General features: G+C 35.4%; 1 protein-coding gene across 9 annotated transcripts in view; it reads left to right on the forward strand.

Moving 5' to 3' along the window:
* Positions 1-22,592, forward strand: part of BCAS3 (BCAS3 microtubule associated cell migration factor) — a 657,493-nt gene that overhangs the window by 185,367 nt on the left and 449,534 nt on the right. For all 9 annotated transcript variants that reach the window (XM_053567923.1, XM_053567926.1, XM_053567929.1 and 6 more), the window contains exons 9-11: positions 1,282-1,358; positions 9,997-10,073; positions 15,862-15,945. In XM_053567923.1, the coding sequence (XP_053423898.1) occupies positions 1,282-1,358; positions 9,997-10,073; positions 15,862-15,945 (238 nt within the window). The remainder of the gene's footprint in view (positions 1-1,281; positions 1,359-9,996; positions 10,074-15,861; positions 15,946-22,592) is intronic.

Genomic DNA, 22,592 nt, shown 5'->3' on the forward strand with positions numbered 1-22,592 from the left:
GCTCACAGCAACCTCACACTCTTGGGTTCAAGAGAGCCTCTTACTTCAGCCTTCCAAGTAGCTGGGACTATAGGCACCCCCCATAATGCCTGGCTAGTGTTTCCATTTTTTTAGTAGACAAGGGGTCTCACTCTTGTTCAGGCTGGTCTCAAACTCCTGAGCTCAAGCAATCCACCTGCCTCAGCCTCCCACAGTGCTAGGATTACAGGCATGCTTTATTTGATTTGTCGAATTAAGTATTGAATTGGAATTTTTATAGTAGTATACTACAAGTAATAAAATACAAAGTGGTAGTTCTGGATGGATTTTAGGAATTTCACATTAAAATTGTTTATGATTAAATTATGTTTCTAATTTTTAAATCTTGGACATTAGGAAAAATATTGTTTATATTTTAATATTGAATCAATCAGAAATGATTATTTACACTGAATAGCAGTTGTTCTAGATTTTTTTTCATTTTTTTCTCATTTTTTTATTAAATCATAGCTGTGTACATTAATGAGATCATGGGGCACCATATACTAGTTTCATAGACTGTTTGACACATTTTCATCACACTGGTTAACATAGCCTTCCTGGCATTTTCTTAGTTATTGTGCTAAGACATTTACATTCCACATTTACTAAGTTTCACATACCCTTGTAAGATGCACCGCAGGTGTAATCCCACCAATCCCCCTTGTTCTAGATTTTTGTATACACCTGTGTTGGGGAAATTCAAGGAGTGCTTAAAGTAATAGATTACATAAATCCATTTTAGGTTCAATACCATAACTAATACATCACTGGAAGAACACTTTTAGTAAACAGAAATCAATTTATTAATCTTAGCCCTTTAAATATTATTTGAGATGGGGTCTCGCTGTGTTGCCCAAGTTGGTCTTGAATGCCTGGGCCCAAATTATCCGCTTGCCTTAGCCTCTGGAGTAGCTGGGATCATAGGCATGTGCCATTGCACCTGGCTTGGTCTTATCCATTCTGAATGTAAATTTATTTGATTCAAAATGAATGAAAAAACTTTATTAAGAGAACATCACATTTTGAGGTGATAGTTTTCCATCACTGTTTTTCTAGTTACCTCTGTCTTGCTTATATACAGGATTTTGGAGATTATATTTTCTTAATTTCCTTGCCTAAATATTCTAAGAAATGTTTAATTTTTAAATTGCATTGGTAGGTACTTATTTTCGTTTAGATTATTTAGCTTATTTGTGATTCAATTTGTAGAATTTCACATTCACTTCTTTTTTCCATTTTGGTTTTTTCCTCTGATTTTAGGATCCTCGTCGTAGTCTTACAGGAGAAAATCGCTGCCTTTGATAGCTGTACTTTCACAAAAAAATTCTTTGTTACAAGTATGTACCAAATTGTTTTATTTCCTATCATATACATTTGAGTTTATGTTACTTACCTGATATAGTCAGAAAATGAATTGTTATCATATCAACAGTGTTTTGTTGGTTTTCAGTTATGATGGTGCCCTCATTCAGTTAATTGTGTAACATGTGTTTTGAACTTTCCAATACTTTTTTTTTTATTACTGTGATTTTCTTTCTTTCTTTTTTTTTTTGGAGACAGAGTCTCACTATGTCGCCCTGGGTAGAGTGTCACAACTCATAGCAACCTCAACCTCCTAGGCTTAAGCGATTCTCTTGCCTCAGCCTCCCAAGCAGCTGGGACTACAGGAGCCCGCCACAATGCCTGGCTATTTTTTTTTTGGCTGTAGTTGTCATTGTTTGGCAGGCCCAGGCTGGATTTGGCTTTTTTATTTTATTTTATTTTTTTTGGAGAGACAGAGTCTCACTTTACCACCCTCAGTAGAGTGCCATGGCGTCACACAACTCACAGCAACCTCCAGCTCTTGGGCTTCCACGATTCTCCTGCCTCAGCCTCCCGAGCAGCTGGGACTACAGGCGCCTGCCACAACGCCCGGCTAATTTTTTGTTGCAGTTCGGCCAGGGCTGGGTTTGAACCCGCCACCCTCGGTATATGGGGCCGGTGCCCTACTCACAGAGCCACAGGGGCCACCCCCAGGCTGGATTTGAACCCTCCAGCTCCAGTGCATGTGGCTGGTGCCCTAGCCACTTGAGCTACAGGTGCCAAGCCTAATTGTACTTTAAATATATAAATGTCTTCCATTTTCAATAATTTGGCCTATTAGGTAAAGATGTAATATTTTTAGTACTATGGCAAAAAGATTATAGTATTTTGATTAAATTCTAGTCCCACAGATACACCATTTACATGTATGGGTGGATACTTTTTTTAATTTACACCCCGTGGCCAATTATTTTCAAGCGTATTGTAGACATTGTAGAATTTAATTTGTGTATGTTTATTACCTATGTCTAATACTTAAGGACTTTTAAAATGTACCAGGTAATCATATAATTTATCATCTAAACTGCTGTCTTTGGGTTGAACTATCACCCTACTACAGTTAACTCTGGTATACTTAGGTAAAACTAGGAAAGTCCTGTGCCAACATGGACATATGGTCATCATGTCCATTTCTTACCAACCAAACTCCACAGTTTTTGATACACTAGAAACTCTTTGTGAAACACCCATCTCCTTGTACATGCTTTTTTGCCCCATTTAATTTGAACCACTCATTTTCATTTTTTTCAGGTGCATTTTTCCTTTGTTTTCTTACCTGGAATGGCCATTCACTAGTGCCTACAATGTCTTAATTCTATACCTTTTGGGGGGCCCAATGTAGGTAGTCATTCTTATATGAAGTCTTTCCTGACCCTCTAAACATGCAGGTGAACCTGCAGAGAACCTTTTTCTTCTCTACCACACATTGGATGAAAAAGAGTTCTATTGGGCTGCACATTAAATATATAAAGAATAATGAAAACTGGTGAACCAAAAAGAGGTCCATGCATTGTTTTCATGATATCCGACAACACAGATTAACTAAAAAGTCCTCATATAATCTGTATGTGGCCTGCAGGCCACGCTGGACACCCCTGGACCTCTCCTTTTTCTAAATACCCTAAGATAACATTTCTCAGTGTCTGTCTGCAGAACATTAACTGTCAACATGCTGTGCAAATTGAGATGCACTGGGTCAAATGTGCTTAGGAAATGCTGTCTTCTGTTGAGGCTGGCAACGATTATTAGCATTTTATCTACTTAAGCTTATTTAATACATTTTTATTTGATTACAGACTTTTGTTACCCAACACACTTTGGAAATGCTTTTATAACATGTAATCTCTGCCTATCCTAAAGCCCTTAGTTTCTATCTTGTATGCAATTTTTAAATACTTGCCACTCAGTGTTGTTGAGAGAAAAGTTATTTAGCTTGTTATGGACTGAAGAAGTTAGGTTCATGGAAGGTATAATATGTCCATTGTGTTATTGCTAATTAAAAAATACTAATGATGTTCATTTCTTGATTCATTCTTTTAATATTAAAACCCACTTTAGCAATGACAATGTATTTGACCTTATCCATTTTTAAGCATTTATCAATATTATGTTGTGGTTTCAAAGCACGAGTTTTTCAAAATATTTTTCAAAATATTTGATCAAAATGTTTGTGATAAGAGTGTGTCTAAAAATGCAGTGCTACTCTGTAAAAATTGATGAGGAAAAAATTACTCATGTAAGATCAGCATCAGAATCCATAGGTCTGAGCTGAAAATGAACACTTTGAATATGTAAAGGAGTGAAAAATGTATATATATGCTCATGTATGAATGAAGTTTCTCTCTTAGAAATCCCATTGGAGGCCGGGCATGGTGGCTTGAGCCTGTAATCCCAGCAGTCTGGGAAGCTGAGGTCGGTGGATTGCTGAGTTCACAGGTTCCAAGCCAGCCTCAGCCAGCGCGAGACCCCATCTCTAAAAATAGCCAGGCATTGTGGCGGATACCTTCTAGTCCCAGCTACTCCAGAGGCTGAGGCAAGAAAATCGCTTGAGCCCACGAGTTTGAGGTTGTTGTGAGCTATAACGCTAGGGTACTCTACTGAAGGTGACAAAGCATGACTCCGTCTCAGAAAAAAAGAAATTAACGTTGGAGTAAATCCAGTAATAAGCATTTCTGAAGCATGAGATTATTAGAAAATTACGCATTTATAGACATCAGCTCTCCAGTGTGTCTTAGTGTCTCTTCTGGCTGTCTAAAGCAGGGGTGTCCAACCTTCTGGCCTCCCCGGGTCACCTTGGAAGAGGAAGAGTTGTCTTGGGCCATACACTAAATATGCAAACACTAACGAAAACTGATGAGTAAAAAAAAGGGTCTGTGCATCATTTTCGTGATATCTGTCATCACAGATAAGCAAAAATGTCCTCGTGTGGTAATCCTAATTACGCAGTCACTCATTCAGAGTTATTGATTTATTTATAAATTAATTAATGAATTTATTTATTTATGAGACAGAGTCTCACTCTCTTGCCCTAGGTAGAGTGCCATGGTATCATAGCTCACAGCAGTCTCAAGTTCTTGGGCTCAAGTGATCCTCTTGCCTGAGATTCCCAGGTAGCTGGGACTATAGGCACCTACCACAACTCCTGGCTGGTTTTACTATTTTTAGTAGAGACAGGGTCTCGCTCTTGCTCTGGCTAGTTCTGTAACTTTTGAACTCAAGCAATCTACCCACTTTAGCCTCCCAGAGTGCTGGGATTATAGGCATGAGCCACCACTTCCGGCCTCTCAGAAATATTTGAACAAAGGAATTTAGCTGCTTTTCTTTGAAATTACAGTTTGAAAAGTGATTTTCAATATTTAGAACAATATTCACCATGACTAGATTTTTCAAATCAAGAAGTAAAGGGTACCACTTCATAATTTGTGAGAAGTTTATTTTTCTCTAATTTCTGTTTCTTCTTCCTCATTTCTTTTTTTTTTTTTTCTTCTTCCTCATTTCTTTATGTAGACTAAACCTTTTGGCAGGTAGAAAGAGTCCTGGTATAGATTATGTGCATTTCTCTGTATTTGAGTTTATGTTAGCCCAGGCCTGTAAGCCAATTTTGCTGGTTAGACTGAAGGACACAGAATATACAGATTGGAGGACAGGACAGTGCAATATAGTGAGATGGCCAAACAGGGTATACTGAGATTGCATTTGTAGAAACTCATTTCCCAGGGTACCATTTCTAATAGTTTTTTTTTCTGTTCATTTGTACTGAGTTCTTTAAGAAGTAGGACCATAGCCTAGGTAAAAACAACGAGTTTTCCACTTAATAAAGATGTTGTGTTAATTATGTAACCAGTTAACTTTTAAAACAGTTTGTAAAGTTCCTGTATAATACCTTCTTAGTTGAGTGCCTTGCTTGTTGTGAATACAATGAATAGACTGTAAACGAAATAGAGACAGCTGTGTCCATCAGAGTAAGCATTTGTGCCAACGGGTAGAGGGAACAAGTAAAGAAAGCCGATAGAGAGCTGTTAAGAGAACACATCCACTGTATTGAAAAAGGAGACACCTTTGTATCTGGATGTAAAGAAAAAGTGGTCATGAGCAGCTGTCTGATGTGGAAATCCAAAACCCAGGCATGATAATGAAAACAAAAGACAAAGACTGATGACTGTCATTAGCAGTCATTTTCGGTGTCCTTAAATTGAAAGACAGATATGGAGTCTCCAGAGAGACCAAAGAAGTGTACACTAAGCAGTACCTTTACTTTGGCCTCAATTCTTTGAGGATGAAAAATTATTCCTTAAAATCTATTATTTCTTCATGTGAATATATGTGTTCTTTGTTTATGTTAAAGGTGAATAATAAATAGAACAAATAGAAATGCAAATTTTACTTTAAAATATAATTTTTTTTAATTCTGAGAAAAGGACATTTGCTTTTTATTTTAAGAAACTAGTTTTTAACATTTATGATAATTGGTACCTTAATGTGAGTTTTTTTTTTTTTTTTTGAGACAGAGTCTCACTATGTTGTCCTCGGTAGAGTGCTGTGGTGTCACACCTCACAGCAATCTCAAACTCTTGGGCTTAAGCAATTCTCTTGCCTCAGCCTCCCAAGTAGCTGGGACTCCAGGCTCCCACCACAACACCCAGCTATTTTGTTGTTGTTGTTGTTGTTGCAGTTGTCGTTGTTTAGCTGGCCTGCCCTGGGTTTGAACCTGCCAGCCTGGGTGTATGTGGCTGGCGCCGTAACCACTGTGCTATGGGCCCTTAATGTGAATTTTAAACCCAGATTAAATTAAAAGTTAAACCTATCCCTGTTCTTTTGGGTTTTGTATAAGATAGCCAAGGTCACCATGATGTTTTCAGGGCTTGGCAGGTGATTGATGTGTAGTGGACACTCAGTGAATATGTGTTCAATCAACCAACTTGTGACTTTTCATTCTCTGCAAACAGTTCCTACCCATTGATCCTTAGTATGGCAGTACTCTGAAATTTCTGTTTTATAAACATGAAAAAATAAAACAATAAAACTAGAGTTTTAAACACAAGGCTTGTAGAAGCTTAACAGGGTTATTAATCACCTGTATAATGGTTAAATAAATATCTGAAATGGTATTTAATATTGTATATTTGTGTGTTTTTCTGGAGAAGTTATTCATAGTCTTTTTGGACATCATAAATATGTGGTCCTTTGTGACTAGTTTCTTTCGTTAACCAGATACAGTCAATGTTTCTCCATCTTGCAGCGTCTATCAGATCTTCATTTCTTTTCCTATATTCCGTAGTATGGATATAACATATTGTATGTTCCACTGTATGAATTTTATCTGCTCATCAGTTGACATTTGGTTTGTTTCTAATTTGAGGCTATTATAGATAATGCTTGTATAAACAATAGTGCACAAGATTTTATGTGGATGTATGTTTTCAGTTCTCTTGCTAGGAACGTTTTGTTAAAAGTTCTTGTAATTTTGATTTGTTCCTGATGGCTAATGAGACTAAAGATTTTTCATGTGCTTATTTGCCATTTGTATGTCTTCTTTGTCCATTTTTAAATTGGGTTATTTGTCCTTTCAATATTATGTAGTATAGGTAAGTATAGATAACAAGACACTTGTCAGATGTTTTGCAAAGTTTTCCCCGTTCTTTTGCTTGTCTTTTCACTTTTTTCTCAGTGTCCTTTTAAGCACATAAATTTTAGTTTTGTATGTCCAATTTATCTATTTTTTCTACTGTCAGTTAGATGTTTTGTGTCATATACATGTAAGAAGCCATTGCCTAATCCAAGGTCATGAAAGTTTACAGTGTTTGTCCTGAGAGTTTAATTGTTTTATCTGTTACGTTTAAGTCATTCATCTTTTTTTGTATGTGGTATGAGGTAAGGGTCCAAGTTCATTCTTTTGCATATGAATGTCCAGGTGTTCCAGCACCATTTGTTGAAAGACTATTTGGTCATCATTGACTTGTCTTGGTAATCTTGTTGAAAAATCAATTGACTGTAAATGCAAATACTTGGCTTTTTTAGTAGAAAAGCTGAAACTTGATTTGTCCTTGCCAGGATTTTTTTTTTCTTTTTAAGAGAAAGAATTTCAGCTCACTGTGACCTTAAACTCCTAGGCTTAATCATCCTCCTGCCTCACTTTCCTAAGTAACTGGGAGTTACAGGTTTGTGGGACCATCAACAGCTAATTACTCTCTCTCTCTCTCTCTCTCTCTCTCTCTCTCTCTCTCTATATATATATATATATATATATATATATATACATTTTTTTTTTTTTGGTAGAGATGGGGTTGCTTAAATTGGTCTTAAACTCTTGTCCTCAGGTAATCCTTCCTTCTCAGCCTTCCAAAGTGTTAGCATTAAAGGCGTAAGCCAGGCGGTGCCTGTGGCTCAAAGGAGTAGGGCACTGGCCCCATATGCTGGAGCCCTGGCCAAAAACTGCAAAAACAAAACAAAACAAAAAAAGGCATAAGTCAGTTTGTTAGGTTACCTTTCCATTAGGACTACCTTTCTGGGAAGATGTCATCTAATATTGCATCATTTCCTTGTGCATTCTTTATTACTGTTTTGGTAATTGAAGAATCTTCATTTACTGTGCTTTTGGATTTTATTGTGCTTTCCTTTAAATCAGGAAACCTGAATTCTTTTAACATCCAGTTCTCTCTTAAGTTGTTCAAAAACACTGTAAACATGTTAGAATAGAACTTGTGTTAAAGTGATTTATGTCTTCCCCACCCTGTCACTTGTTTTCAGAGTTTAGCTAGAGGCAAAGGTTAATCTTTAAATGCGTCATGCTTATAAGGTTGGGATAGTGCTGAGTGGCTAATGTTGTGCTGATTCCAACAGAAAAACAATTTACAATACACTATCAGTTTTGAAGTCCACTGAGTTCTAAAATCATGGACTCAAAACATGAAATGAAGAATTGTAAGCTGTGTTTTTCCTTTGGTATTTGTGAGGTTGAAGTGGTTATCAGACTCAATTGAGAGCTAGATTATACTGAGTTTTAAAACTAATCCAGGAGATTATCTATCTCTAATGCAACACCACAATTCATGGGAATTTGGTTATTTTTTTCATGACAGATTTTAGAAGGGGAAAAACTTTCTTAAAGGCTGTATTTGCCTTTTTCTCCATTTCTGAAATTTCAGTGGCTACAAAGCGTATTCATACTTGAAGTACATTGTGTATGAATAATTGGAATTTATCATGTAAATACTGCACAATATATATTACAGTGTATTGTCTTTGTCCAGTTTTTAATGTGTTTTGTCTGATAGGTATGTGTTTCCATAATATGCATTGAGGGGTACAGTAATAAGACAGTTAACCGGAGGTCAATTTTCCACAAACCCAAAGCATCGCAAACACGTTCCCTCAATAATAGCATAGAAAAACTGTTATTTAAAAGAGGAATAAAATGGGAAAGGTTTTATTTTATATGAATTGTGGACTTTCTTTTAGAGTTACTCTCAAGTTCATTATCTTGTTTTACAAGATTAGAATTCAAAATAAATGACAGTTTAAGGAGCTGAGTTGAAAACTGTTCTAGACTAGAAGCAATAGCAATGTGTGCTTTTGAGCCCAGCAATAGTAACACAGAATGACAGTGTAGTGAATTGCAGTGGAGATTCAGTAGTGAACATAACAGACAGCAATTCTTGACTCTCTTTATATATCCCTCTGATTAAGTTCGAGGAAGATAGGAAATAAAAGAACAGCCAGGTATGGTGTCTCATGCTTGTAGTCTTAGCACTTTGGAAGGCTAGGGTGGGAGGATCACTTAAGGCCAGGAGTTCAAGACCAACAAAAAATAGAAAAATTAACCAGATGTGGTGGAGCATGCCAGTCTTAGCTACTCAGTGGCTGAGGTGGAAGGGTCTCTTGAGCCCAGCAGTTTGAGGCTGTAGCAAGCTATGATAATACCACTATACTTTAGTCTGGGCAACAGAGGGAGTCCCTGTTTCAAGGGGGAAAAACAGAAGGAAGGAGGGAGGGAGAACATACATATAGATAGGATAATCTGTTGATATTGGCTAGACCTGGCAGCAAGCAGAATGAAATTTAGTGATTAATGTAAATATGTAGTATTATATAGTTTTCCAAATTTTTCTATTGAGGCACCCTTTGAGGTTTACTTGTCCCTTTTGGCCCCATACCTAAGTACTTGTCTCCTCCCCACCATCGTATCATGTCTGATAGTCTCATTTATCTTTGACCCTTAAATTCCTAAATTCATTGTATTCTTTTTCTTTCTTCTCCCAAAATTCTTCCTTGATTTATGAACTCTCAACTTATGAACTTTAAATGGTCTTTCCTAACTTCATTCTTTTGTTCAGAAATAACTATAAAATGCCCAGTGTTTGCTAAACAGGATTACCAGTTCTTCCCAGATTTGTTTCTTATTGGAACAAATAAGGAACGTAACTATAAGGAAACTAAGTAGAGGGAAAAAAATGCAAATTATTTAGCTATAAAAATAATGACTCATGGGAATTTTATGTGATACTTGAGAAAATATAAGCATTACATGTTTCTGTTTTTCTGACATCAACATGAGATGCATCAACAGACAATTTATTAAGAAATTTCTTAATGGTGTTATTTGAAATTTTTCAGGCTGCTATCCATGTCCAGGGCCAAACATGAATCCTGTTGCTCTTGGAAGCCGCTGGCTTGCTTATGCAGAAAACAAGGTAAGACAGGGCCCATATTTGGGCTGTTTGTATGGAGCAAGTGTTGAAGGACTTTCCATAACCCTGTGCTCCATATGTGATTACCGGTAATGAATGTTTAACTTATTATTACTTTGTTTGCTTTGATTTGGTTTTAATCGCACAACTAATAATTGAACTTTTTAAAGGATTCATAAATGTTTGATAGTGATCCTTAAATCAAGACTCTGCAGAACCTTAATTTTTTGGGCTTAGTTTTATATAGAGAACTCTAACTCATTAGTATTAAAGCACAGCATTGATTGGTAGTAAAGCTGGTGGTTTCTGACTTTTTAGCAATCAGGAGGCATGGCTGGGCATGGTGACCAATGCCTATATTCCTAGCACACTGGGTGGGCAAGGAGGTGGATTGCTTGGGCTCAGGAGTTCAAGACCAACCTGAGTGAGACCCTGTGTCTTCAAAAAATAGAAAAATTAGCCAGGCATGGTGGTGCGTGCCTGTGGTCCTAGCTACTCAGCCAGGCAAGAGGATCACTTGAGCCCAGGCATTTGAGGTTGCTGTGAGCTATGATAATGCCGCTGTGCTCTAGCTTAGGCAACAGAGTAAACTCTGTCTCAAAAAATAAAAAAATTAGTAGGCAGGAGTGACTACTGTCTTCATTGGTAGTTTGGAAACCTTGGCCATGGAATAATTTAATTGACTTCAACTATATGTTTAAAACTAGATCCAAATAAGGCCTAAGTCATTGGTTTTAATAATTAAATCATACATGCTTCCATTTTGTTTAAATTTTAGTTATTTATTAATTATTAAGATCATCATGGTAAAGAAGAGTTTTATTTATGTCTTCTTCAAGGCAGAAGGTAAATTTGAATTTTCAAAAAGAAAAAAATAAAATTCTTTTTAGTACCCTGCATGTGAATATTGAATGAAATGTAGAGCATAGTATTTTTTATTTCATTTTTGCTGGTTGCACAGTTACTATATCTTGGGAATAATATGAAATGATGGTGAAGTGGTTCTTGACAAAATTAGGATGTGGTAAGTAATGTAATTATTTGGTGAAGCCACAGACTAATAAATCTCTGGTCTTTGGAGTGTACAAAGTCGAGAAACTACAGAAGAAAATTATTTTACTAGATGAGTTCCTTGATAACTTTTCCAAAAGTCTGTCTGCAGCTATTAGATCTTTTGCTTCTTACCTAATGCTGTATTTATATTCCATTCTGTTCTTTCTCTTGATTTTCCAGCATATCTCATAAAAATAGCTCTTTTCAAATTATTCTTTTCAAACAAGACAAGAGGCATTCAATTAAGTGTGATGACATAATGGTATCTTCTAATGTTTACATCTGTAATACATTTCCCTTGAGTGCTGGAGACGTCTTAGAAGAAGATATATAAATTGTCCCTTGGCTTTTGTAGACATATTCTCACATGTGGGAAACAGTCCATTTGGGTAAGAGGTATTATGTAAATACATACATACTGTTTTTGAAGGGAAAGAACTTCTTTCATAGATGCACTGTTTGGATATGTGCCAGTTGTTTTGCCATTACAAGGATATATGTTAATAATATCTGGTGTCATATACAGAAACCAGACAATATAGTGGCGTTCACAAGGAGTTTGCTAATCAAAAAGTTGTGCTATTATCTGGAAATATTTCTAGACAAATGTCCTTATGTTGAATTTCCATAACGGCTGGTATTTCTTCATTTTTGATTGCTTTAGCTTTGAGCCTGACTGTGAAATTGTAAAGTGGAATTAAGTTTTGTAGTAACAGTCTCTTTCAGTGAAAATGCTGTTTGACTACAAAATCTTAAGTGAAAAGCCATACATCTTGATGGGGTTTGTTTTTCAGTGCATCTTTGTTTTTTTTTTTTTTTTTTACAAATATACTTGTAACTTCGAAAACTTGGAAAAATAAGTATAAGCCAAACAAACCAAAATACAGCCATGTACCCTTTATTCAAGTTGAACTCTAAAACATTTCAGGGTAAGTTGCATATATCATTACCCCTAAATGTGTTAGATGTCTGCCAATTGAATATTGTTAAAATGCTTTAATCTGCCATTAACTAACCGTTTGATATCATTTGTAGACTCCCCCCACACCCTGGGGCATAAGATATGATCTTGCATTAGCTATTAAAATTTTTTGGAATGTCTCTTTAGACCTTTAAAATACAGAATATTTCACAGTCTTTCTTCTTTTAAATCACTGATAGTTTTGAAAAATGTAACTCCCTAACTCTACCTCCAGCCTTATTTTTTTTTAAATAGAATGATTTTTATCTTGAGTTTTTATGGTATTTTCTCGATTGTATTTCTGTTACGTATTTCTTGCCAGAAAACAACATGAGTAATGTTCTCTCTCACAGCATGACACCTGGTGGCACTTGATACATGGATGTATTTGTCATTTTGTGGTAATGTTAATTTTGTTAAAATTTTCAATTTCTGTACTGAAAAATCATTCTTTTTAAAAATTTTACAGTTACATGCAATAAATAAGCAGTTTGTAGAAACTATGGATCTATTCTACTTATTATCAAAATTTCAGCCTAGTTTTAGCACCTATGCATTCTTGCCTGAGCCAGTCTTTCATACTTACAGAATGATTTTTACCTTCACTCTCCACACTTACTGGTAGGCACTATAAGGTTTTCAAAATTGTTCCAGAGTTGACCAATGGAAGTTCCTTCAAGCTGATCGTCACTATTTTTTTAAAAACTATTTCTTGGGCGGCGCCTGTGGCTCAGTCGGTAAGGCGCCGGCCCCATATACCGAGGGTGGCGGGTTCAAACCCGGCCCCGGCCAAACTGCAACCAAAAAATAGCTGGGCGTTGTGGCGGGCGCCTGTAGTCCCAGCTACTCGGGAGGCTGAGGCAAGAGAATCGCTTAAGCCCAGGAGTTGGAGGTTGCTGTGAGCTGTGTGAGGCCATGGCACTCTACTGAGGGCCATAAAGTGAGACTCTGTCTCTACAAAAAAAAAAAAAATAAAAAAAAAAAAAAACTATTTCTTGACTGGGTGGCATAAGAGTATGTCGAGACGTTATTAATACTCACCATGCCTCAACCTTGGAGTTTGCTGTTTCTGGTTCTCCTGGTTCTTTGTTTGTTTTCTTTCCTTTTTTATTTTTTTAAGACAGAGTCTTGCTCTGTTGCCCAGGCTATAGTGCAGTGGTACAATCATAGATCCCTTTAACCTTGAACTCCCAGACTTAAGCAATTCTTCTCACTTTGCCTCAGCCTCCTGAGTAGCTAGGACTACAGGTATGTGCCCCTATGTCCAGCCAATTAAAAATTTTTTTTGTAGAGTTAGGGTCATGCCGTGTTGCCCAGGCTGGTCTCTAACTTCTGGGCTCAAACTGTCTTCCTGCCTCAGCCTCCTAAAGTGCTGAGATTACAAGTGTAAGTTACTGCACACAACCTTTTCTTTAAAAAAAAAAAAAAGAAAATAGACCAGGTCTTTTTATATTGCATAGGCCTAAGGGCAGTGACTATTGACAGGTGCACTATAGCCCTGAACTCCTGGGCTTAAGTGATCCTCATTCCAGCTTCTGCAGTAGCTGGGACTATAAGTGTAGCCACCATGTCTGGCTCTCCTGGTTCCTTTTAATGGGCAATGGAATTGGAGACTAAGCTCATTGTCTTCCCCTCCAGGCCTTTCCAATGGACAGTGCTAAAAACATATGCATATATATATATGTACACACACATATGCTTATGTAAATGGGCAAATGTACATATATATGTACAAATGCATGTAAATATACAAATACACATATTTTAGAAATCGTAAGTTTACATTGATACTGCCATAGGGTTCTTTCTTGCCTTACTAGACCCTGATCTCAGCCGTCTACTCATCTGTTCAATCCTCTAGTAGAAAAAACAAAATTGTAAATTGCCCACTAATACCACTAAAAAAAAAATAGAAAGATTTCAGGTTTTTATTTTATTTTTCTTACAATTATGCTCACTCTTGTCATTACCTAAACTGGAAGTACGCAGTAATACTATTATATTCATTGATTATTTTTATTAATTTGTTCTTCATTCCTCCCTTTCCTTTTTCCTTCATCTTCTTATGGTTTTGCCTGATGTGTAATTGATGTACAATTGATATATAGTTCCTTTTGTATTTATATTTCTTTTTATGCTTGTATATTTTAATATATATTTATATTTCCCTTTATTTCTCAAATGGTAACATAGTATATATGCTCTTTTGCAAATTGCTTTCTTTCCTTAACAATATTTCATGGAAATTTTACTATTTGGTAGAGATTTGCACTGTTGAGAATTCTTGCTCATCTTTAATTTTGTTGAACCAAGATATAATTGTGCTCTGAGGAGTTTTAGAGCAAAATTTCTGGCTTAGTTATTTTTATGTAGATATGCTTATTCAGTTGTGGTTGAATTTCAATTTGTTGTTTATTTTTATATTTTTGTTCTTGAATATTTTAAATACCTGAAGCAGGGAATAAACGGAGACTTTCCAAAATATTGTCTTTCCTTGCTCATGCAGCAGGAGGCAGCAGAGGGACAATTTTCATAATTCTTCAGACGCGTATTTGTGGATGAATGGATAAGTGAGTGAAAGAGAGGGAGGCTGATTCTTTTTATTAGCCAAATTTATAACTTTTCAAATTCTTTAGTATACTCTATGTGAAATCACATTTGGTAATTATTTATCATATGGAAAATTCTTCACCACTCTCCTTGGAATCTCAAGTAGTCATTCCATGTGGCATAAGGGATTGCCTAAAAAAATAACTTGACTTCGCATATCAGACTTTTGAAAGATTCCATATTGTTCTATTAATATTGCTTTGAAGGAGTTTTTAAAAAGTGGTGTCACTGATGGAGAAAATTTTGAGTTAAGAATAAAGGGATTACATATTAATCTTTATCAAAGGCCCTGTTTTTAAACTATGAAAAGCAGATCAGATTTTTGTTTTGGGAGATACAGATTCTTTGTGAATTACAGAGGCTTTAAAAAACGCATGTTACAGTGGGGTGATGTTTTAATACTCTACTCTTATTTTTTTGAAAAGTTTTAAATGTACATACCTAATTTTTTTTTCTAAATATAGGAAGTATAGGACCAGCGGAGAATTTAATCCTGGTTTATTGCTTAGTATGTGAGAGAATCATGCATATCAAAGTAATGATTCACTCTGAAAATTGGCAGGTTCATTTACTTACGTTAGGAATGAATAAGAGCATGTCTTTTTCACTCCTAATTGTAAAAGCAGTAAGCCCTCTGAAGTGGACAGCTACTATATGTATCACAGTCGATTTAGGCATAACTTGTGCTTTTTACACAATTGAAAATGCAAATTATGGCAACATTTTTTTGTCTAATTTTTGTTTCCTTTTACATTCTCTGCAGAAGATTTAAAAGGACAAAACATCCAATTTGTTAGTATGTTAAATATTTAACGTTAGGAAGTAATGTGTAAGTCCTTTGATTATACTTTTTAAATTTATTTGTGGAAAGGATGCCAGACCCCAAATCCTACTGTTTTGGAGTTTATGAGTTCTTAAAGACTATTCTTCTTGTAATTAAAACTAGAGTTAAGCATGCAACTGTCTGAGTGGCACCAGCAGATTATAAAAAGGGGCAGAAGTTTCTCAGCAGGGCTTTTAGCTGTTTGTCTGAAATACACTCATGCAAACATTCCCACCCACCACCCTCATCATGCATGGTAAATAAGCTCTATCCTAATAGCCTGTAGAGCTAAACAATCTAATAGAATTCACTTCTTGGTTCTCTCTTTCTTTTTTTCCCCTCAGTTGATTCGATGTCATCAGTCCCGTGGCGGAGCCTGTGGAGACAACATTCAGTCTTACACTGCCACAGTCATTAGTGCTGCTAAAGTGAGTACCTCAGAAGTCCCTGGGAGGTGTGATTATGTGGAATAATTTTCAGGTTTCTCTCTTGAAATGTGTTGAGATTGTCTCTTCCATTTTTATTCACAAATGTGGAATAAACTTAAGTAAATCACAGTTGTTGGATTTTGTTTTTTTTTTGGTCACTCGTGGTTTGGTATTTAATCTCTCAAGTTTCATAAACAATACTTGATGAAAGTATCATTTCCAATTTTAAGTACTTAAGTCTGTTAACTACTGTAGTTTGTTATCTAATTAATAGCACATTTGAAAAAAGCTTTTAAAGTGACTTCTGGATTCTTTGTCTATGATTTTCCTTATCCTACCTACACAGACACCCCTTTGCATCTTTGAACATCTCTGAGTCTTCTTCATATGAGAAGACTATTATTCTTCATGAAAACTTGAGTCAATCCCTTGGCACTTTCAAAGATTATTACACATCAAGGGGCTTCCCCTTCATGTTTGTCAGATGAGTTCTTTTTGTGTGCATGAGGGTTAGTTTTGATGATGGGTAGTAAACTTTATGCTGATTATAAGGTATTCTTATAATCACTACCCTTTTGAATTGTGAAGTATACAACAAAACAGTCCTAATAATAGGGATGGCAGGGTGAATTGAAATGACAGCATGTAATAGAAAGCACAACTATTTAGAAAAGAGCAACAGTTTAAAGTAAACCACAGGGAAGGAATCAAAGGTCACATTGCTTTATGTAAAACAAATACAAAAATACTTCAAGATTGATCACAAATGCTTACATGATGTGCTTTACAATGTATTCCTTGATTTGATGAGAGAAACTTTGCATCTGTCACCCAAAAAGGAATTAACAAGTACATCTTTATGCTTGCAGCACTTTATTTTTTAAACTTATGAAATCTTTAAATTATGATGGTTACTTCAATGAAGAGCAGTCTAGGAGTAGTTATGAAAAATCTCCTGTGTCAGCCTATTTACAAAATACAACAATGAGATCAGTTTCTCAAGTATTAGACTCCTTTTAGTCTTAGCTGTCTCACACATTTGGATCAGGGTCTTATCATTTTGAATAATTTTCCGCTGTAGAATGGATAACTTTTCAGCTGTTGTTTGCTATTCTTATGTATTTGTGTGCTTATATAAAATGAAAGTGACCTTCATTCAGTAAGTGTTTTGCTGTGGATATGCTGTAATGATGCTAGACTTTATATGTTTTGAAAATAGCAAGAGCAAACTCCCTCCTTTCCCTTATCTCAGTATTGGTAACCGTGAGGCATATGCATGTGTCTCCCATGTTAAAGGCCCTAAGAAATTGTTTAATATAAACCTTAATCAGGACAACTTTCAGTAGGCCATTGGTCATCAGCAGGGTATTGAAATATTTTATTAGTTGTGGCAATATACAAAATTTTGCCATTAGCTTTTAATAAAGTGAGCAGTGTTAAATTTTAGTTGTTTTTTGCCTGCTTTTAATGCTTATTCATGTTTATAGTTGTAAATTTACAAAATGAAAGAAGGGGTATAGTCATGAACATTAAAGTCACCCATTTTTTGATGGTCTTGTGTGTCTGTGTGTGTACACATACACATTTAATTTTAGAAACACTTTCAGTCCAATTATATATTATACTCTGACCTTTTAACTTATACTTACCTCAAATGCCATTAATTATATTTGAAAACATTTTTTCATGTTCAGGTAATGTTATTTGGATGCAAAACCTTTTGTTGCTATTCCAAACAGTATTAGACTCCTGAGTCAGAGAACATGAATATTTTGAAATTTCATTAAACATATCTTTAAATTTTTTAGCTAAAACTTCTACCAGGCAAAGAGGGCTCTTTCATTTTACTTTCAATATGTGGTTACTTTATATAGAAAAGAGGGAAAGTTGGAATGCTTTCACTGCCTAAATGGTTATTCCTCCTACTAAGGTATTGTATACTACCTGTGGTTAAATTAGCCTTCTAGTTTTGTATGGTAGCTACATCAAAATGACTTCTGTGATTAGTATAATTCTAAATATATTCTCTGTCCTTGCTACTATTACATTGTGGGCTGCACTCCTGTTAGTTTTTTACCTTATGAAAATTCATTACAATTATAACTCCTGTGTTTTTCTGTTTGAGAGAATATGAAGTTTACTTGGGAGAATAAACTCACAAAGATGTGTTCAGACCTAGAAGTCTTCCCCAGAGAATTCTTTCTAGTAATTAAGAATAAACAATGGCAATGTTATTATTTTTCTTGCAGAGAATAAGAAAAGTTGTATTATGCCTAATTTTGTTTTATGATACCAGATTACTTTAATATCAAAATTTTTCAATAGCCTTATAAAAGAGGAGACCTGTAATTCTAACATGGGAACATAGATGTGAAAAGTCCTAAACAAAATATTAGCAGAAAAAAAATCAAGCAATATATAGGATGTATAATATGTCATGATTCATTGAGGATAATTCCATAATATAAGGCTAATTTATCACTCAAGATTTATTTGAAAAAATTGGACATTTGTTGATAAAATCTTTTAGTAAATAGTGGTAGTTTCTGGCTCTCTAGATTTTGATTTTTCTCAAATTATCAAACTTGTTTAAACACAGTAAACCTGGTTATATTAAAGACAGTTTCTGATAACTCCTATGTCTGGCTCCCTATTGGGTCTATTTCTGATGTTTGTTGTTTCTACTGGTTTTCATTTATGATATCTTGACTCCTTGTATACCAGACTTTTATTTTATTTTTATTATTGTTTTAGGTTAATTTGAGGGTACAGAGAATTAGATTACAATGAATTTATTTTAAAAACTTTTAGAAACAATTCTGAGTTTGAGATGATAATGGAATTCTGGGACACTATTAGTTTTGGATCATCATAGTCCTATCAAAATTATTTGAATGAAGCTTACCTGAAAGCTGTATCAACTTGTTACTATAGATTCACCCTTCTATTGTATATCTTTACGTTTCAAGCCAAAGCTAGGAGGGAAGGTCACCAGGTGTAGACCCCCTGGTAGGCCTTTGGCTCTGGTATATGACTTCCCAGTTCCAAATGTTTGTCAAAAGTGTGTTTGGGGGACCTTACCTAATGTGCATAATGCAGTGGTACATTTCAAAACTATTAAGAAAAGAGTATAATTGTCTTACCAGAAGAAATGAGTAAGTGAGGTGATGGATAGTGTTAATCAATGAAAGCATTTCACATTGTGTATCTTTTTTTTTTTTTTTTTGAGATAGTGTCTCAAGCTGTTGCCCCGGGTGAGTGCTATGGCATCACAGCTCACAGCAATCACAAACTCTTGGGCCCAAGTGACCCTCTTGCCTCAACCTCCTAGGCAGCTGGGGCCACAGGCGCCCGCCACAACGCTCGGTTATTTTTGTTGGTTATTGTTGTTGTTGTTGAAATTGTCTTTATTGTTTTAGTAGGCCCAGGCCAAGTTTGAACCCTCCAGCCTGGGTGTATGTAGCCAGTGCCCCACCCACTGAGTCACGGGCACCACCCTCACACATTGTAAATCACGTTGTAAATCAAATCAGTACACTGTACCCCTTAAATACATCAATGTCCACAGTTATGATTTAATAAAATAATATAAATTTTAAAAAAGAAAAACAAAAAAAAGTACCACTTAGTAAATATCTTTCTAGCTCCTTCTAAAATCAACAGATACCTCTAGGCCTAAATGTCCACCTCAAAAGTCTAGATTTCCTGTTCTTTTGGATTTTGACCTAGTACCTCTTCACTATCTTATTAAGTGTTCAATACCTTCAAGCAGCATTTTACAAAAATATTCTCTCCTGTTTTCCTAGTTGTTCTCATTGGTAAGATTGATCTAATTTTCCTAGCCTGTCATGGAAATAGAAAATAAATTATCTCAGTATTTCTTATCATTTTATCATTTCTGGATAATATGGTATTTTTGAGATATAACTCAAAAAGTATGTAAAAAGCCTTGTAATATGTACTTCTTGAGAAAAATTCTTGTCTTAAGATAATTATACAAATAATTTGTTAAAGCACTTTATCTGAAAGAATAATTGTAACTCTTACTCTTTCAGATGACTCTTTCAGTTTCCTTTGTGGCTTCATAGAGGTTATTTAACCACTTTGGTGTATAGAGAGATTAATTATTAATTTTTGGTTTTTAACTTTTTGTCTTACTGTGCAATTGTGAGGATAAATATATTCACTGCACATGTGCTTGGAGCTCTTTAGAAGGAATAATCCTTTTTATACTTTCTCTTGTTCCAAATAGCACCCATATAATATTTATACTACTGGCTTTATTCTTTTGACTTTCGTAACAATTGATTTTGTTTTCTTCATAAAGAATTTGAAAGTGATGAATTTTCTATGATAGTAATAAAGGAAAAAATTAATATCAAAATTATTCAGAAGAGATTACTTGACACATTTATAAAATCTTGTTCCGTATTTTCTAGTTCCCTCATAACTGTCTTATTTAATGTGTTTTAACCCCAGTGTGGTCAATTGATTTAATAAAAATGCTTCTGTTTCCTCTTGTTATCTGATAACTTCTTAATGACAGCTAACAGCTTTTGTGAGAGCAGCACCATTAGCACTAATGGATAGGCAGGACAACCGATAAGGCATGGGAAAGGTTAAAGATGACTAGTGACCCTTTGCCAAATCTGCTTGCAACAGAACAGAATAAGTACCATGCTCATTTGAATTATAGGTCATAACGGATTTTCTCACACTTTTGCTATAGTCTGATGTTCAGCTGTCTTATAGCTACAGTTGTGTTCTGTGAGTACTCTTATAAAAGATTAATTGGGGATTTAATGAACTTTTAAATTTAGATACCTCAAATTATGAGGACAACACAGTGTAATTTATCATCTCCGTTTGTCCAAGTTAAGATTTCTGTATTCCTAATTTTTGCTTAGCCTTTATAATTTTTGTATGTATTTGAGGAAATTATTAAATATATGTACATGACTTATCAAAATAAGGTGGAAGGACAAATTACTGTGGGATGACTTAGATTTCTAAATAGGGTGTGTCAGAGTTCTTAAATAACCTGAACAGATTACTTGTGGACACTAGGGCTCAGAGGTGTGTTTGATTCTAATGTAGGAACACATTTACCCTAAAAGCAAAGATCGTTACTAATGAAGAAAACTTCCAGCACTCTTCTTTCACCCTGTCCTCCTGCATAATTAATAAACTGTGATAAATAGCACTATCTTGTAACTTACTCTGCAAATTACAGATTTGGTAAATATTAAATTTTGAGTTTAGATTTTTGTCTACTAGTTCAACAGTCATAGTTTTTATTCTAAGAAATGTTGAGAACTCTTCACGTATCATGTGCCTTTGACCGTGAAAGGTACTACCTTTGCTCTCCTCTTAGTAGATTATTTCCCTGGTTATCTTATGCTAACTTTTACTGTTACCCTGTGGTTTGCTTTGGTACATTACTTTCCACTCTACTTCTTTCAGTTTTATTCCTGTTCATTGGTGTAAGAGCATGAAATAATAGGCTCAGGGGTAAATGGGGAGGATATACAATCAAAGACTTTAAAACTAAAAGGCATTCCTTTGATAACGGGATAGCTACCTTGAAGTGGGAGCATCTCTATTATTGAGTAGGTCCGTCAGCTGAGGCATCTCAGAGGTTAATCGGGCTTCCTGGCCTGCTCTTGACATCAATACACTGTGCTGCCTGGTTTTGTTGGTCCTTCAGAGGCTTACTTGACAACACTCTAACAGACTTTGTGTAAGTCTTTTCTTGTGAATTATTGAAAGAAGCGTTTGGCTACTAATTGAGGAAGGCTACTGTGTTTTATAATCACTGCAGTTTGAGTTTTTAGCACCAAACAAAACAGTTGCAATTGATTTGTGGTTATTTCTTGGTTTTAGTTTGCTGTAGTTTCTTTTTGCTTGAATTCAGCAGATAGCTTTGCTGGCCATTTTATTTAAGTATTTATTAGTATATGTTATTTTAGTTCTTAGTTTTTCCTCCCCCCACTCCAAGCATCTTTGTTTTGTATTTATTAACTGTGAGATCACAAGTAGTAACAGGAATACTCGATTACAAGGCAGTGCAGGACAGTGGTTAAAAATCAGGCTCTAGAGACAGTCCTGGTTTTGATTTCTGACTCTGTCACTGAGTACTCCTTTGAGCTGCTGTTTTTCTTAACTTTCTTTGCCTTAATTTTCTCTTCTAAATCTTTAAAATTGAAGTGTTTGAGGAAATCTGTAGATAGTTTATGTTATGAGCCTTGACTAGTAGGAAAGGAACCTTGGAACATCACTGCAGTAAAATAATGTGTATATTACTAGCCTTAGTTATATGGTGTTTTAATAGAAAGTTTCCTTGGAAAATACTTTTCCCTTTTAATTTTATCTAATTATTGCTTAAATCACATTTGGACCTTTAATGTTTAATTATTTGACTGTCGCTTTATTCCCACCATGGAGGCTGTGGGGATTTTACTGATGCCATGAATTCTAAACTTCTCCAGTACCTGAAATTGCACCATCAGAACTCAGAGAAGATGTCTGAGGTTAGAGACCTGGCTTCTGGTCCTGGCTGTGCCACTAACGCACTTTGTCCCAGATATTCCAACTAAATTTTAGGATCATGTTAAAAGTCATACTGAATTTCTGGGACACTTTGCTGC

Source organism: Nycticebus coucang, chromosome 18 (genome assembly GCF_027406575.1).
Source record: "Nycticebus coucang isolate mNycCou1 chromosome 18, mNycCou1.pri, whole genome shotgun sequence".
In the NCBI taxonomy this organism is placed as follows: Eukaryota; Metazoa; Chordata; class Mammalia; order Primates; family Lorisidae; genus Nycticebus; species Nycticebus coucang.